Raw genomic sequence first — 15,621 nt, 5'->3', positions numbered from 1 at the left:
AAAATTCTTCAAATTGTGGATTTTTTTGTGCTTTAAAAAAAAGAATACAAGTCCAAGCTCACTTTGCAGCTAGATATTTGTATAATTTATTGCAGCTAAGTTTGTGATATGTAATCATATACAGTGTAATTTTCACATCTGCTGCAGTTATCCTGCTTGTATCACAAATTGTTTTTTTATCATACTTTATGATGAGCTAAGTCAAAGATTTGTTTTTAATTGATTTTAGAAAAGTTCTCAAGTCAAGCAGATCAGCAATAACTCCAGACCAGGACTCAAGGTCAAGGTCAGGGTCAAGGTAAGCTTTATTATCCCAAATAGGTAAATTTGGGTGGTCATGGTGCAGGAGTACACAAAACAGTCATAAAAACAGATATAAACACAAGTATGCAACACAATATGCAGTTCCCTCTTCCATCCCCTAACACACACATGTGCGCGCACACATATACCCACACTCACACAGTGAGAGCATTTCCAAGTGCCCTCGCTCTGGCATACACTCACACAGACTGAAGAAGAGCAGGATGTGTGTTGCAGCTGCATCTGGAAAGCGACTGGAAGCACTTCATGTGCTTCTCTCTGTTCCAACCCCTGACGTACCTGCAGGACCACTTCCCCTGAGCCGACCTTTAATCCTCTCTAACAGTAGTCTTCCATCTGTCAATGCTGTGCTCCGTGCCGATCATTAACACTGAATTTACACTTCAGTCACTGATTTGGTGGGTCCTCTCATCCACAGCGTCTTACAATAATAGCAACAGTAAAGTAAGCTTCAATTCTGAGATAACCAGCATTATAAGCAAACTATATTTAGGAGTGCAACCGTCCAAAACACGGTGCCCTGGACTGGGTTGCACCAGCTACTCTTAAATTCATTAAGGTGGCCTTCAGAAGAACTTATTAACTAGCTAGTTTCAAACTTGTAACATATTTCTGGTTACGTCAATAAAACTTTAGATATTAACTAGTAGACTTAAATCATATGTAAATCACTTGCTAGGTGTCATTTGTAGCACGGTACAATCAAAAGCAATCAACAATGAGGAAGTCTACTATATGAAACTATAGTTTCATATAGTAGACTACTATACTACTATATGATACTGTATGATATAGTATACTACTATATGATATAAAAACTATATGGTTCACTATTAGCAGTATTCATGCAGTTAAGAGTCAGTCGAAACTATCTGATTATGATAACCTAACAATGCTCTTTTGTCATTTTGTTATTATTTTGGAAATTTGAGGCATATTACCATATCATTATATGTTATTTTTGTGAAATGTAATTTCAAATCTTCACAGTTTACATCATTATGAAACAGGATTGACCAAATGTCATGGGAGATATGGTGACCACATTTCATATTATCACTCTCCACTCTAAACTGGTAATTGCGTATCTAACTGAGCTAAATGACACCTGGCATAGGTGTAAATATTTATTAGCAACTTATCTAGATGTAAGAACTAGTTTGTGTGGTGCAACCCGTTTTGATTTATATGTAAATCTCCTCTTAGAAAGCAGTTTACTTATAATGCGTAATCACGCATCATTTGTTTTTGCACACAGCTGCGAATTACAGGTTTAGAAAATCTCTAAGTGATTGATTTCGGATTATTTTAAAAGACCTATGTTTAGAGAAAGATAGCAAGTGAGAGTGTATGTGATGATAATGAGTGAGGATGAAATGCAGGAAGAGACGGAAGAAGAGATTAGGTTGGAAGGCTGAGCAGATAGAAAAAAGGGAAAGATAGGAGATGAGATTCAAAATGTCACCACTCCAGGATGCCCTGTTTTCTTGTCCTTATTTAGTGATTGAGGATGTATGAGTTAGTGGACTGACAGGCATTGGGGGTAATGAACTGTCCCCACTCCACTGCCACCATTATTTTGAAGGTCAGTGAACGGGTCAAGACAGCCAGCTCTGTGGACCAATACTCTCCAAACTGTGGTAATGAGTGGTTGACTTCACCGTCTCACTTCAGTGAACTGCTCTTAGCAGTGAACGGTTTTGTACACACTTGGCACTTCATACTACAGGATAACAAGGGCCCACAAACAGTTTGAATTGACTGTAATAAACAATAAAACGCACATGCACATTTATTTAAATCTTTTTTGATAAATCAGAGTTAATTACAGGTCTACTTTACACTACTATATTTCTTTCAGCTAGTGCTGTAGATGTGGGAAAGGGAGAGGTACTATCACCCACACAACTAAGTGTACATCAGTACAAGAGTTAGATCGGCTGTGAAAATAAGCTGCAACACTTAGCTAATGAACATGTCACCACCTTGTGGAGACAATACAGATTTCTGACTGGAACACACGTGCAGAGAGACTTAGAGACAAACTGCTGGAACTCTTTCAGTAGTTTAGACAGACCATTCACGAGCATTGCATCGCACTGTGATTTTTAATTGGAGAGGAAATGCTTATCTGACAAATGCACGGATATGCTTGTGGAGTGCAGTATCATCCGAAAAACTGTGGCACCTCTTATTAATTCTTTTTACCTTGTGGCCACAGTCTATCCCACTTCTTTTTCCAAAATTGCTGTATCAAGTACATTAGTTTTGAAATGTGTTCCACTTCACTGTTTAAGAGGCAACACCAAATCAACCGGAGCCACCTCCCTTTTCTCTCCCACCGCAAAAAAATCCAATCAGACTGATGAATTTGAAATTGATGGTAAATCTTTATGAGCGCAAGCACTTACTCAGGTGATGAGGGCCACTGAAAAATGAGAAATGAGTGGAAGAAGAGGTGGAGGGAGAGATAGCAAGGTGGAGACGGCTCAACAGAGAGGGGTAGAGGAGGGGAGTGAGGATACACTGGTAGATTTATGACTTCTTGTTTAGAGCATACTGCTGAAACAGACTCATAAATGTTTTTGATGCTCGGCAAATAAATAACTCCCAGCATGTCCGCTCAGCACACAATAAATAATCCTAAAAGTTTAATCATTCTCTATCCTTCCGATTTATTTTGGGGATATTTATGTGAGCTCATATATACTGTAAAGTACATGCAGTACAGCCAAGGCAGAGGCTTACACTGTCTTTCCATCTAACCCCGCGTGTCACCTTCAAATCCGTGAGATTTTAGTGAAGTTGTATATTAAAGTAAAAATATTGTGCCAGCAAGAGTGTGAGAAACCAGTACTAGAAAAGTGTTTTGTTACATGCATTTGAAACTCTATTGGCTGTCTCCTCTGTGCAGTCATTTCAGTGTGTTTGCTGAGAGCCATGTTCACCCTTGAACCTCCTCCTCTTCCACAGCAAACAGCTTCCCACATGCACAGGTCAAGAGACTCGCTGTAAAGGTGCCCTTTGTATAAGTCAGCACTCATTATAACACATTGGGCTCTGAGAAAGCCATACAAAGGAGACTGTATGTTTGTGTTTGTGCACAAACAATGCATCTCTTCTCTATTCACATGGCATGCATGTAGAGTATGTGCTGCAGGTATCCCCACCAACACATGCATCTCTGCAAATGTCTTCCTACACAGAAATGCATCTTGCACATATATTTCTATGTAGGAAGACATTTGCAGAGATGCATGTGTTGGTGGGGATACCTGCAATTGACCAGTGTTTGAGACTACGTTTGTGTGTGTGTGTGTGTGCGTGTGTGTGTGTGTTTGTATGTGAGCTCATATGTGTTGGCGGAGGTTTCCCTGGAGAAGCCGAGCCACAGAGCTTACCTTGCAGTAAAAAAAAAAGGAAAAATGTATTCATTGGCATTGCACAAATTTCTCTCTATCTTCTATCAGGTGTTTAGCTGTTATCTCAGCTGTTTTGAAACATGTCTTCCTGCACTCTGCAGATTATTGATTTCTCCAAACACTCTGTCTTTAGTTCAGGACACCAAGATTGAGATCATAATTTATGATCTAATCAATGTGCATTCAGTAGCTTCATTTGGAATCAGTAGTATGCCTCCTCCAATTCTAAAGCTCCACATTTACCAACTTCGCTACATTGTGTATTTTTAAACCCTGAAGCTTAACCTTGCTGTAAAAATGTCTCTTATCGGACAGGGTCCAGCTGGCAATGTCAAACAGATGGCTTTATACCCTCTAGGGTTTCCATTCAGAATAAATTTGTTCAATAAAATACCAAGAGGGCACTTAGAGAGCAGACAATTAAACACCTTGCAAAGAACACAGTCAAGCTGTATTTCAAATGACTGAAAGCTTATACTGATGAATGCAGTCATTAGAAAAAACAGCACTCAATACGGTTTCACCAATGGACAATAAACACACAGCCAACCTTGAAGCAGAATGGGCTGAGATAGGTTCAGAAACCACTGTATCAATGTATGCTCGGGATCAAGCGGTTATATAAAGAGTGTGTTAGTTAACACAAAGGGAAAACTGGTGATGTTTACTTTTGATTTAAATTAATCATCCTGTGACATGTTGAAAGGTTCCTATTTGTGTATAATGCATGCTTGAAAAATATGTCAACGGTATTCCTGACAACATAGTCACTGTGCTGTATAAACCCTCTTATTCAGTATAGTAATGGGACCCATCTATCATCACAGCATGAAGGATGATGGCTTTTAAATTACTTTGTTCAAATCAAACAGTTACAGTTTTTAAGCCTAATTCAAAGATACTGTAAAGCATGATTAACATCACAAAACTGCTACTTTAATTACTTTTATAATCAGTGCAGAAAACAATATATTTTCCGGATGAATTATCAAACAGATCGCTCGCTCTTCTCAAGTGACTTTTGGCTATACATGTTAATTGAGTATGGTTGCTGTGGAAGTGTTTTTTCCGCAACCACATCCAAACCCCCATCTGGCAACACTTGTTGGCTATCTCACACTGCATTGTGCTGCCACTAACCATGGATAACAATGAAACATTCATTGAATCCTACTCAACATAATTAAACCGTATTAACTTAATTACCTCTGCCTCTGTCACAGTAATCAAATGGCTAGAGTTTAGCTGCACGCTAACCTTTCCCTCAGGTGTGAGTTACAGAGCACCCAAGGGATAGCATTACCACCTGCCCATCATTTCTTTTGAGGACGTTGTTCCTTTTCTGTCTATCTGCCAGGCTCTGAAGGGCTTTTCTGCACAGGAGCTACTGAACGCAGGGCTCCATATGTGCCCTCCAAAAACCAGAGAAGGTATTCTTAGAACAATGACCCAACTCCCTTGTGATAGTAAGCTTGTGCCTGATCCCTCACAGGAAGGTTAATGTGGGTGCAATGATGCAAGGACCGTCATCTGTCCTCAGGGGTTCTCCTTTACGGTGACAGAAATAACTCATTTTGATACTTCTCATCATGACTCCGCTTTTGGACAAGGGCTTGGACCTGTGTTCTGTGTAGAGGGCGTGTTGAGCTGCGCAGGGTTGCCAAGCACGCCGCATGATGGATGAAGGGAAGTCTCAGTTCCTGACAGGATTCTTTCAGCCTGCCTCGTCAGTAGGGATTTGGAAGTGCAGGACTCGTGTCAGATTTTTCAGTGCAGTAAAAATCTATCAGATCACTGTTCCCCAAAAGTCTCTTAAGGCTAAGATGATCTTAGCCCACACACTTACAATGAGAATCATGTTAACCTTAAGATATTTTTAAGAAACTGTGTTCAGTCCTTCACTTTGAACAATTTTGATAGATATTTGGCCGTCATCACCCCACAGATACCTCACAATAAGGATCAATTGACCTTTTCTACTTCGGGAGGAATATATCCACCAGGGTTTTCTCAAGCTCAGCGTGAGGCTACAGCCGTATACCTAGATGGGCCATGGCATGTGAAAAGGTGTGGCTTACCTTGATTGTATTGAAAGTGTAAGGTTTACCCGAACAGCATTTGGCCTTTCTCCCCAAATGGGCTTAGACAGTCAAAGAAAAAAAAGCAAGAAAGAAAAGACTTAAATAGCCTGTCTCAGATTTACAGAAGCAGGGAAAACCCTATTGACTTCTACTGATGGCTAAGTGTATTGAAGTACCAGGCCATAAATAAAACTCGTGACATGCACCACACAAACAGACCACAAGATAAACTATTCTAAAAGACAAATGCACATATCAGCCTCACAACATATGTACCAGCATTGGCTTTTTCCAGACATAAGCCTGGTCGTCTGGTCTATTTTTAAATGAGTATTCCGACACATCAACAGCATCAAAGATGACTTCACTGAATCAGTATTTTGAACTTCTGGTAGTGAGGCAACTGCCATGGATGTTAGGGAAGTGAACTTGATGAGAAAAACAAATGACACCTTGCCTTTCCTAAGCATCGATACTGTAAAGCGCTAATCCCCCAACTGGTGTGGAGCTGTACATTAAATTGCAAGAAGCCTGTGGTCATACTGTCCTTTAATCCTGTGTAGAGTCAGCTCTTTAGCGATATATCAGGCTGACTTATTGACTGCTTCTAATGTGTACAGTTTTCCATAAATATCAGAACACTGCCTGGCCCCAAATTTGCTGTGGGATAATTTGACTAAACACATTATTTTAGAATTACATATGAGCACAAAACGTATATAAGGAAGGCCTTAACTAGATTTTGATTCAGAGACTCTCTTCAAGACAAGACCTCAAGATCAGGTAATAAAACCACATTAAGGCTGTTGAATGTTAAATCTTAAAATCAAATCAAATCAAAATAAATGTACCTTGTACCTTACAGTATCATGTCAGCAGATATTGTGCTTTAGTGGTACACATTCCCAAACAAATTGTCACTTAAACTGGCTTCCAGGCTTGTTACCCAGTCTCAAATTCCATCTTAGTATACCATGATACTGGTCTGGGCCAATCACTATAGGCCACATTCAAAGGATCACCCATCGTCAAGGACAGAAATCAAGACCAGTGACCTCTTTAATAGACTGGTTTATATTGCTCTCTGGAAGGTGCTTCCAGAAAGCATGTACCAGAGTCCATCAAGAGCCTTGACATCTCCAGCAGTTAGCATTATCTTTAAAGTCCAATATGTGTAACCTTGAAGGACACAAACGAGATGAAATGATATCATGTCACCACTGGACCCTGATAGTGATTGAACATATCAAATGCGTACATTGGATTGCTGCACGTCTAGTGACTTGATGAATTGGTTAATGCAAATAGCCATGGTGTTATCACTGACTCATGCATACACACACACACACACACACACACACACACACACACTGACACAGTCCAGTTAGCTGAGGGGATTGAGGATTGGATGTCAGTGCAACACCATCTCCCATACTTAAAGCCCAGAATCGCCATTGCCCAATCCCCTCAACGTGACCGAGGATCAGCAGGTAAACAACAGCCTGAACAAGGAAACATTATAGGGCGACATCACCTACTCCAGTTTGACCTCAACACACAGACAACATGAACATCCACACACATCTATAGTTAGCCTTAACAGACTGCCACATCATTGCCTGTTTATGTTGAAAAAATACCTTATCATTATTAACACTGTGGTATAAAGCTCATCAGTGTTTTGGACTTTGGATTTTCTTAATTCATGCAATTCTGCTAGTTTCCAGTTTTAAAGATGGGATCCTTTGTGCAAAGATACAAACACAGTCAGCATTACACACCAATTTAAATAGACCTCCCTCCTATTTCTTCTGTGTTCATTTGTGAGAGGAGGAAAACATTTCTCCATCACAATATCCCTCCCAGGAGCGGGCAAGTTTTGGTTTCCTGTCCAAATGATTCATCTTTCACATTATTTTGCAGAGGGACTCATAACAACATAACACTACCTGTGGACCCAATTACACAACTGACAACAGTATCAATGCAACTCCCTGACTTATGGCAGCATAAACAACGCTGCCTTTGTGCTACTTCAGCATAAGTGATTTACAGAAATTATCTGCATAGATAAGCAGGGCAGTGTGGATGCAAAAAGATGAATTTCGGTAATGTTAGCTTCTCCTGATACAGACGTGTCACCAGGGCCCATGATAGAAAAACTCACTTAGTAATGTGAAATATGCTGCAATAATGTACAAAGTAAAAGCATGTTCTCTCTGTTAACAAACCTATTAAACCTAAAATGGCACTTTCAGCTTCAAAACCTTAATACAAGTCAGGTGAAGGATGAACATGCTGAATGGTCCACCCCAGGCCCATTTAATATGCCAGCTAAGTGACTTCATTGCTATTCATACCATGGTCTCTCCTCCCTGTCTTTCACTTCAATGTACAACACACAGTGATCACTGGAACACGCTAGAGGTGCCACACCTGCTCTGATTACATAAATGCTTACTCTCATAGGACGACTCTTGACAGTAGTAGCAGGTCAAATTGCCAGCCTGGGTGTTTTCGCAGCAATTAGACCAAGTGCATTATATTCACATTATCATGCTGCCACAAGCACTTTGGGTTAAGGTGCAGCACTGAGCATCTTGTCTACCCTGCAAGGCAGCATTATTCACACTGATGAATGCTGATGAGTGTGGCGCAAACTCCTGAAATTTGGAGCTTACACTGAAGCTGTGCAGCAAAGGATGAGGCATTCTGTATTTGGTAAAAAAAAATGCTGAGGTGTAGAGTTAAATCAGAGTTAAACATCTCTGTGTGTTTCTTTCAATGTGCCTGTGGCAGCGTGTGTGCGTGCTTTCCTGTGCACGACAACATGACTACGAATGTAATTGACCAGCAGTCGCAGCTGAGATCCCAATAATAAAAACATAAAAACAACACCCATTCAATTAGTGATCCATGGCCCTGTATTATGCAAACATAACCAGCAGGACGGAGTAGTAATCAATCATGTTTGTTTTTCCCCTGCTAACAACAGCACCAGACAGAATGCTGTGGCCAGAGCGCCATGGACTACATATGCACTTTAAGAAAACAGGGTATATTTAGGTAAGATTGTTTTTAAGGCATTGTTGCCTGGCTTTGATTGATGGCAGTAGGGAGTGACAATAAACACAGGGAGAAAGAGAGGGAGATGACATATTGCAAAGGTCCTTGGTTGGATTTGAACCAGGATTTAGTAGATGCATGGTTACATGGTAAGGGCTTAGACTGATAAGCCCTCGGGACACCCTGCGTACTATAGTTGTATTTTGCTCAAACAAATACCAAAGCATGTTCATTGTGTTGTGTGTATTTTTGACACATTAGGTGTTGCTGGCAGCATCAGAGGTGAACAGGTGTGTTTTGTGGGATGAATGAAAAGATGACATAGATTAATGACTCTGGTCTGCAGCAGACCACTATATTGAAGGCCACTGCTGCCCACTGTGGGTGGGTGGTTGTGTGGACCTTGACATGGCCAGCAGCTAAAAATAGCCAAAGAGAATAAACAGGCTGCTGCTATTGCGTGTTTCCTCCCTCTTATTGAAAAACACACACACACACACACACACACACACACACACACACACACACGCACGTACAGACGCAGCCACACACACACATTTGTACATACTGTACTGCACCATGGCGTACTAAAGCCTTCAAACTCACAGTTGGTGGCCTCACATCCAGCCAGTCATGGGCCTTCCTCAACTTTGAATTTCACAGAATAATAAATGACATAAAAATGATGTTATATCCAAGCCTTCAAATCACTATGCACTGGCATCAGGCAGCAGAGAAATGGAGTGGGAGAGAATGCATGCTTGCACTTTTAACCTTGCCCACCCATGTCTTTTTTTTTCTTTACAAGCATTCATATCTATTGCAGCTTTCTATTAAGAAATAGAAATTAGAAAGGTGTTCACCATTGATTGAATGCTTATTATTGTAATTTAACTATTTAATATTTGTAATTTATTTTTGCTCTCCCCCCTCTGCAGAAGCTCACAGTAAATTACAGCCATCTACATTTCTTTCTCTCTCTGTCTCTTCCGCCACACACAGACCCATTTCACATGCAGAGCAACATGGCTTGTTAGCTTAAATCTGCTCAGCCTTTCTAAAGAAAAAACGTTTTAACCGCAACTTTTTCATGCAATAGAGCGCCTAATACTTTAAGAGCCTCCATTCTTTATCTATGAGCGAACACATTCAGCTGCTTACAGGGAAGCTGAAAATGATCTGTGCATTGCTCCTTAGTGCATCGCTCTAATGAAGGCGTTATGAACAGATGATGGTGTGTCTCTCTCATGTGCTGACAGCGTCAGAAGCAGGAGCTGTGGATTGCAAGTGTGTCCACGGTGTTGTTTGGATGATGGAGTGGACACATTTTATGACAAATTGAAAAGGGAAAATACAGCAGGCAGTGACAGCTCAGGGAGGAGGCAGCCGGTGTAGTCAGTCAACTCTTTTTGGTCCGGGATTGATGAGCACATGCTCACAAAGAGAGCTAGAGGTGACTGCTGGGTTAGGTTTGCTCCTCACCTTTGAGTTCCTCTTTATAACTTACTTTTCTCTGTCTTCACTCGCAGAATGGGCTGTATTAAACATCTGCATGGCATTCAGTCTCCATCATCACATTGCATTATCACTGTCAGGGTGTATAATATATTCAGATAAATACAGACAGCAAAGGTTAATTGACCAAACAGTTGATTCAATCACTGTCAGCCACGCTAGCTCGCAAGCCTATCTAGCTCCATGGCCCAAAGTGTTTCTTCAGCATGATGCTACAATTTAGGTTGTTATGGCAACAACCCACACAAGCACACATGCCCACATAGTACACAGGAATCTATGCATAACCTAATCTCTATAAACACATTTTGTAGTCTTTTGTAACCTGCAGTGCATCAACACATTTCTATATGGAAAGTTAGTAATTACAGATATCAAACTGATAACTAGAGTTATTCCGCCCACATAGGGCGACGCGGGCTGGCTTCAACTTCTCAGAGTACCAATGCATGCAGGTGGTGTAAGTACAGAGCTGGAAGCATCTACTGCACAAAGTATGACATTACTCCACACAACACATTTGTCTGCTTTAGAAGCTGCAATCCTGCTCCGCTGATTATTTTGTATCACTGCTACCTCACACATCATGACTCATAGGATAGCTGCCAGTTTGATAATAATTAATGAAAGGGGACACAGTCAATTGCCCTTAATCATTTCTCTGTACCCTAAGTAATTAACGGCTGTGTCATCAGCAGCTTTGTTGTCATCAAGAGAATAATTTACGTCTGTCAATTAGGGGTCAGGGAGATGCTTCACCACTCTAGTCCTGAACACTGTCATTGTGGTTTAAAAAAAAAATAATCTGCAAACTTTGCATGTATCTAAGTGACAAACATTATGTTGTTGGAAAAAACTTGACTTCAACTGATTTTTTTGCAACTTGGATGCATATTTTCACCCCTGTAACCCTTGTGTAATATTCAAATCAAATTTGCAAGGCATAGCCTATGTGCTAGATAGCCAGAGTGCTGAAGTCACATTCAAAAAATTAATCAGATCCATATGTGATTGCCATAAATATGATGTTGGATTATGGGGAAATCTGCAGATCCATTTGTGACATCTGGAAAGCGCTAAAGCCTTTGACCTTCAAACAACAGTGCCCATACAGTTAAGACATAGTATATGTGCACACAAAGGCTCTGTTCAGTCAATGCAGCATTATTGATCACTTGTCACCGGAAGAAACATGGCAAGGAAATCAATTACACATATGCAGTGTATAATCAAATTTCTGGAAAAGCGCTTAGCTAAGGGGAAATGTTCAACTGACACATAAGCTCTACAGGGAAATATCATTGCTGTACTGAACACTATTCATACTCCTGCAGTGTAGGTAACAATCTGAGAGATAATAAGGGATACATAATTCAATATCTAGATTTATTCATTTAAGACCAGGGAGTGAGAAGGTCATTGCATACTAATAGCTAATAGATGAGTTTTGATTACTTGGGAGGCGGTGTGTCCGCCTAGGTTTATCGCTTACTGACTGCCCTCTCAAGTGGTCAAGAAAAAGGGTCAGACCATCTTCTTGTCTTCTGCGGATCAGGTTTCTTGCTGTGGGTCAAATGGAACATCTCAAATGGTTGGGTAATTGTTACCTTTGAGGTTTTAGCTGTTTTACTTGTAATGGATGTGTGTGTTTGTGAGGGTGAATGGATGAAGCAATTTGTAAAGCTAAATGAAATATGACTTTCTATCAGTTTTTAGAGGAGATTCTTTACAGTGCTGCAAAGCAAAAACCCAGGTTTTATTGTGCATTTACAGTCAGAGGCAACATAACATTTCATGGTCATTTCACTAAATGTCGCCTATGGCAAATTGTGAACCTAATATAATTTGCCACCAACACTTCAAAACCAGCCTTTATGGGGCCACAGATTTCTAAGATATGAGATAAAGGTTATGGCCTGTGTGTGTGTGTGTGTGTGTGTGTGTGTGTGTGTGTGTGTGTGTGTGTGTGTTTGTTTCTGTGTGCATATGAGTGTGTGTTTGTACGATAGCCTAATGTTATGATGTCTCATGACTGAAACGATCAAAATTAAAAAAATCTCCAATCAACTCTTTGCTTCCATTCTTCACCGGAATGGAACGAGCTGGTTTCATTTTGTAGTAATATGGAATATAACTGCTACCCAGTTACATCGAGGTTTTCACCTCTAGGATGTGGTGCAGCCCGTGCGCACCCCTCTGCTCCTCCTTATGTAGTATACAGCGGGACACTCCGCAGTTCGCTTATCCCGTTCCTTCCCGTTGCCTTTTACGCGCACGACGTCTGCAGCACAGTGATTCAGTGAGTCCGTCTTCTCCACACGCTACAAGCTTTTGGATGAAGACAGGACTCTTTCCCCAGTGTTCCGATGGCGAAACAGCGCTGGTTGTGTTCCGATGATCATTTGTAGGACATTCACGCTGTTTTTCTTCTCTTCTCGACTCATTTTCATCAAAATGTGGGACGCGCGTTCTCTGCGCGGCGTTCGCGGAGTGCTCTCTTCGGTCGTGGCCGCTTGATTGAAGGGGGATCCCGGCTCCCTTTTCATCCTCTACTCCCTTAGGAACAAGAGAAGTTTGCATGCAAAAGGTGGTTTATCTCGGCAAGGTGAGAGAGACTATTTTTCTGACTTTTTTTATTTGGATGGCACTTTGAACAGTCGAAAACAGAATCCGTGCGTTGCCAGCACAGATTGTACAGACTGATTTACATAGAGGGTGTTGGATCATGAAAACCTTACAGAAAACAGAATAACCTGTAACGTAACAGGTATGCAGTGTTTTTGAATTTATAGGACTGCAGAACAAGTCAAAACATGTAGATTAGCAATTTGATGCCGCTTTACATCCCTTCCTATACACATCAACTCATAATATAATTCAATTTGGAATGTAAAATTGACTGCTTTGTGGCAATGTTTTTGGTACAAATAATCAGGCAGTGCCAAATGTAACTAAAAACTGTTGCATTCAAGAACATCCGCTTATCTCAGATCCGTACAAGAATGATACAGCCTGTTCCTTATTAAAAATAGTAACATGCTTCAATTAATGATCAAAGACTCTAATATTTACAACTTTTTATATCATTTTGAGGACTTATCCAAATGTAAGGGGCATTTTAATCATTCTGTTAAAATAAAATAAAAAATCTATATAATGGCTCTTTTCATGTGTGTGTTATATTTGTCAGTGAATATGAATATAATGACTAAATATGGCATAGGAAAAGATTGAAAATGACAAGTTAATAAGACTCCAGAAATTGTTGTCACACACACCTCCTCCATCCAAATAGTAAGAGTACATCAATGGATTTCAAGGCTTCTTTCAGTTAATTTGTTTCCTGACCTACCACGGAGTCCCATTTCAACCATGGGGCTGCATAGAAAGTAATGCTCCAGCAGGAGTTCATTGCCTCACTCCAGCTATAGCCGTGCTGGAGTGGAGTGCAAAGCAAAGCAGCCATATTGACTATCATTGATTGGGCTTAACACCTTCTTAGAAATGTGATGAAAGGGATCAATAACACTGTGCAGCTGTTACTATTTTTGACTGACTATATGAAGTAACAGGTGACTGTGTCCTCTGCTGCTTGAAAAGAGCTGATTTATTTTTTGTTTCTTGAAATATGTTTAACACAGAGCATAAAAAGGATGTTAAATTTTGTAATACATCCAATTTTGGATTCTGAACTTGATTAACTTATGTGTGATCTGTCATTTAGTCATCTCACAAACTGTCTCTTGTGTTTTCTCAGCCATGGAGGGACTTCCCTAAAGAGGATCCAACATAATTCAAAAAAATTTTAGACATTTTTTTTCTATTTTCCTTTTTTGTTTCATCGTAACATCTTCCCCAATAAGTCTCCTTTTCCATCGCCATGGCTGAGAAGCTTGGACCAGCAGGGCTCAAGCCCACCAACATCCGAACCTCTCCCTCCCTGCCCCCCGAGCCCATCGACATAATCCGCACCAAAGCCCGCTCCCGCAGAGTCCGCCTTAACGTTGGGGGTCTGAACCACGAGGTCTTGTGGCGGACCCTGGACCGGCTACCCAGGACCCGGCTCGGCAAGCTTCGAGACTGCAACACCCACGAGTCCCTGATGGAAGTCTGCGACGACTACAACCTGAACGAAAACGAATACTTCTTCGATCGGCATCCGGGGGCCTTCACCTCCATTCTGAACTTTTACCGCACAGGCAAATTACACATGATGGAGGAGATGTGTGCCCTTTCGTTTGGCCAGGAGTTAGACTACTGGGGGATTGACGAGATCTACCTAGAGTCCTGCTGCCAGGCCCGTTACCACCAGAAAAAAGAGCAGATGAATGAGGAGCTGCGGAGGGAGGCAGAGACAATGAGGGAGAGGGAGGGAGAGGGTGAGTTTGATAACACCTGCTGCCCAGACAAGAGGAAGAAGCTGTGGGATCTCCTGGAGAAGCCCAGCTCCTCGGTGGCTGCCAAGGTAGGGAACCAAAAGTGGAAGTGTGATCACACCACCCCCATCTCACATTTCCTGATCACATTCAAAGCCGAACACTCTGCCTGGATCATAACACATTACAAGCACACTTATTAAAGGCCTACTCCCACCTGAAAAAAATAATCAGGAGTTAATCAGTTTGAATCTTAAACATGCGTGTACTGTACTCTCATCAGGTGTGCCATCTGCCTGTTTTCAATCTTTGTAAGTAGCAACAGTTGTTGGGTTGAATTAAATATAGAGAAAGCTGCAGTCTTTGGGTAACAATTTGCGTGGATGTAATGGAAGAAAAGAAGCAGAAGATGAGGAGTGGAAGTAGACGTGTGATGTGCAGGCAAACATCGTGGTAAAGTAAAATTTATAGTTCTGGCACTAATAAATTACTAGTGAAATCACGGCAGGAGCTACAGTTAGACTCCATTTGCTTTGACAAAATAATTGGTAAGTGTGTCAGCTTCTAGTGTTGATTTCTTTGCAGGGATAAAGTATGTGATGTGATCAGTACGTGATCAGTGTAGACCAGATCTGTCAATGACCTGTGACACGGCACATCTCTTGGAGGGAGCGGTACAAGTCTCTATTATGAGTCAGTCTTACTCACTGATTGGATGCGCTTCTTTCTGGATCTGGCTGTGAGTCAGCGAAATGACAGGATGATGTCAAAAGTTTGTTGCAGGTCAACGAATACTGTTGTTTCTGGAGTCGTTTACTGTATTTACTTTGAGCACAT

The 15,621-nt window shown here is 41.0% G+C and overlaps 1 protein-coding gene across 1 annotated transcript in view; it reads left to right on the top strand.

Moving 5' to 3' along the window:
- The first annotated feature begins 12,422 nt into the window (after positions 1 to 12,422).
- kcnb2b (potassium voltage-gated channel subfamily B member 2b) overlaps positions 12,423 to 15,621 on the top strand; it is a 79,375-nt gene continuing 76,176 nt past the window's right edge. The window contains exons 1-2 of the mRNA XM_044177255.1: positions 12,423 to 13,013; positions 14,166 to 14,873. Of these exons, the coding sequence (XP_044033190.1) occupies positions 14,289 to 14,873 (585 nt within the window). The 5' untranslated portion in view covers positions 12,423 to 13,013; positions 14,166 to 14,288. The remainder of the gene's footprint in view (positions 13,014 to 14,165; positions 14,874 to 15,621) is intronic.

The sequence above is a fragment of the Siniperca chuatsi genome, linkage group LG19, assembly GCF_020085105.1.
Source record: "Siniperca chuatsi isolate FFG_IHB_CAS linkage group LG19, ASM2008510v1, whole genome shotgun sequence".
Taxonomy (NCBI): Eukaryota; Metazoa; Chordata; class Actinopteri; order Centrarchiformes; family Sinipercidae; genus Siniperca; species Siniperca chuatsi.
The sequence above is the reverse complement of the archived record's forward strand: the minus strand, read 5'-3'. Positions and strand labels throughout refer to the sequence as shown.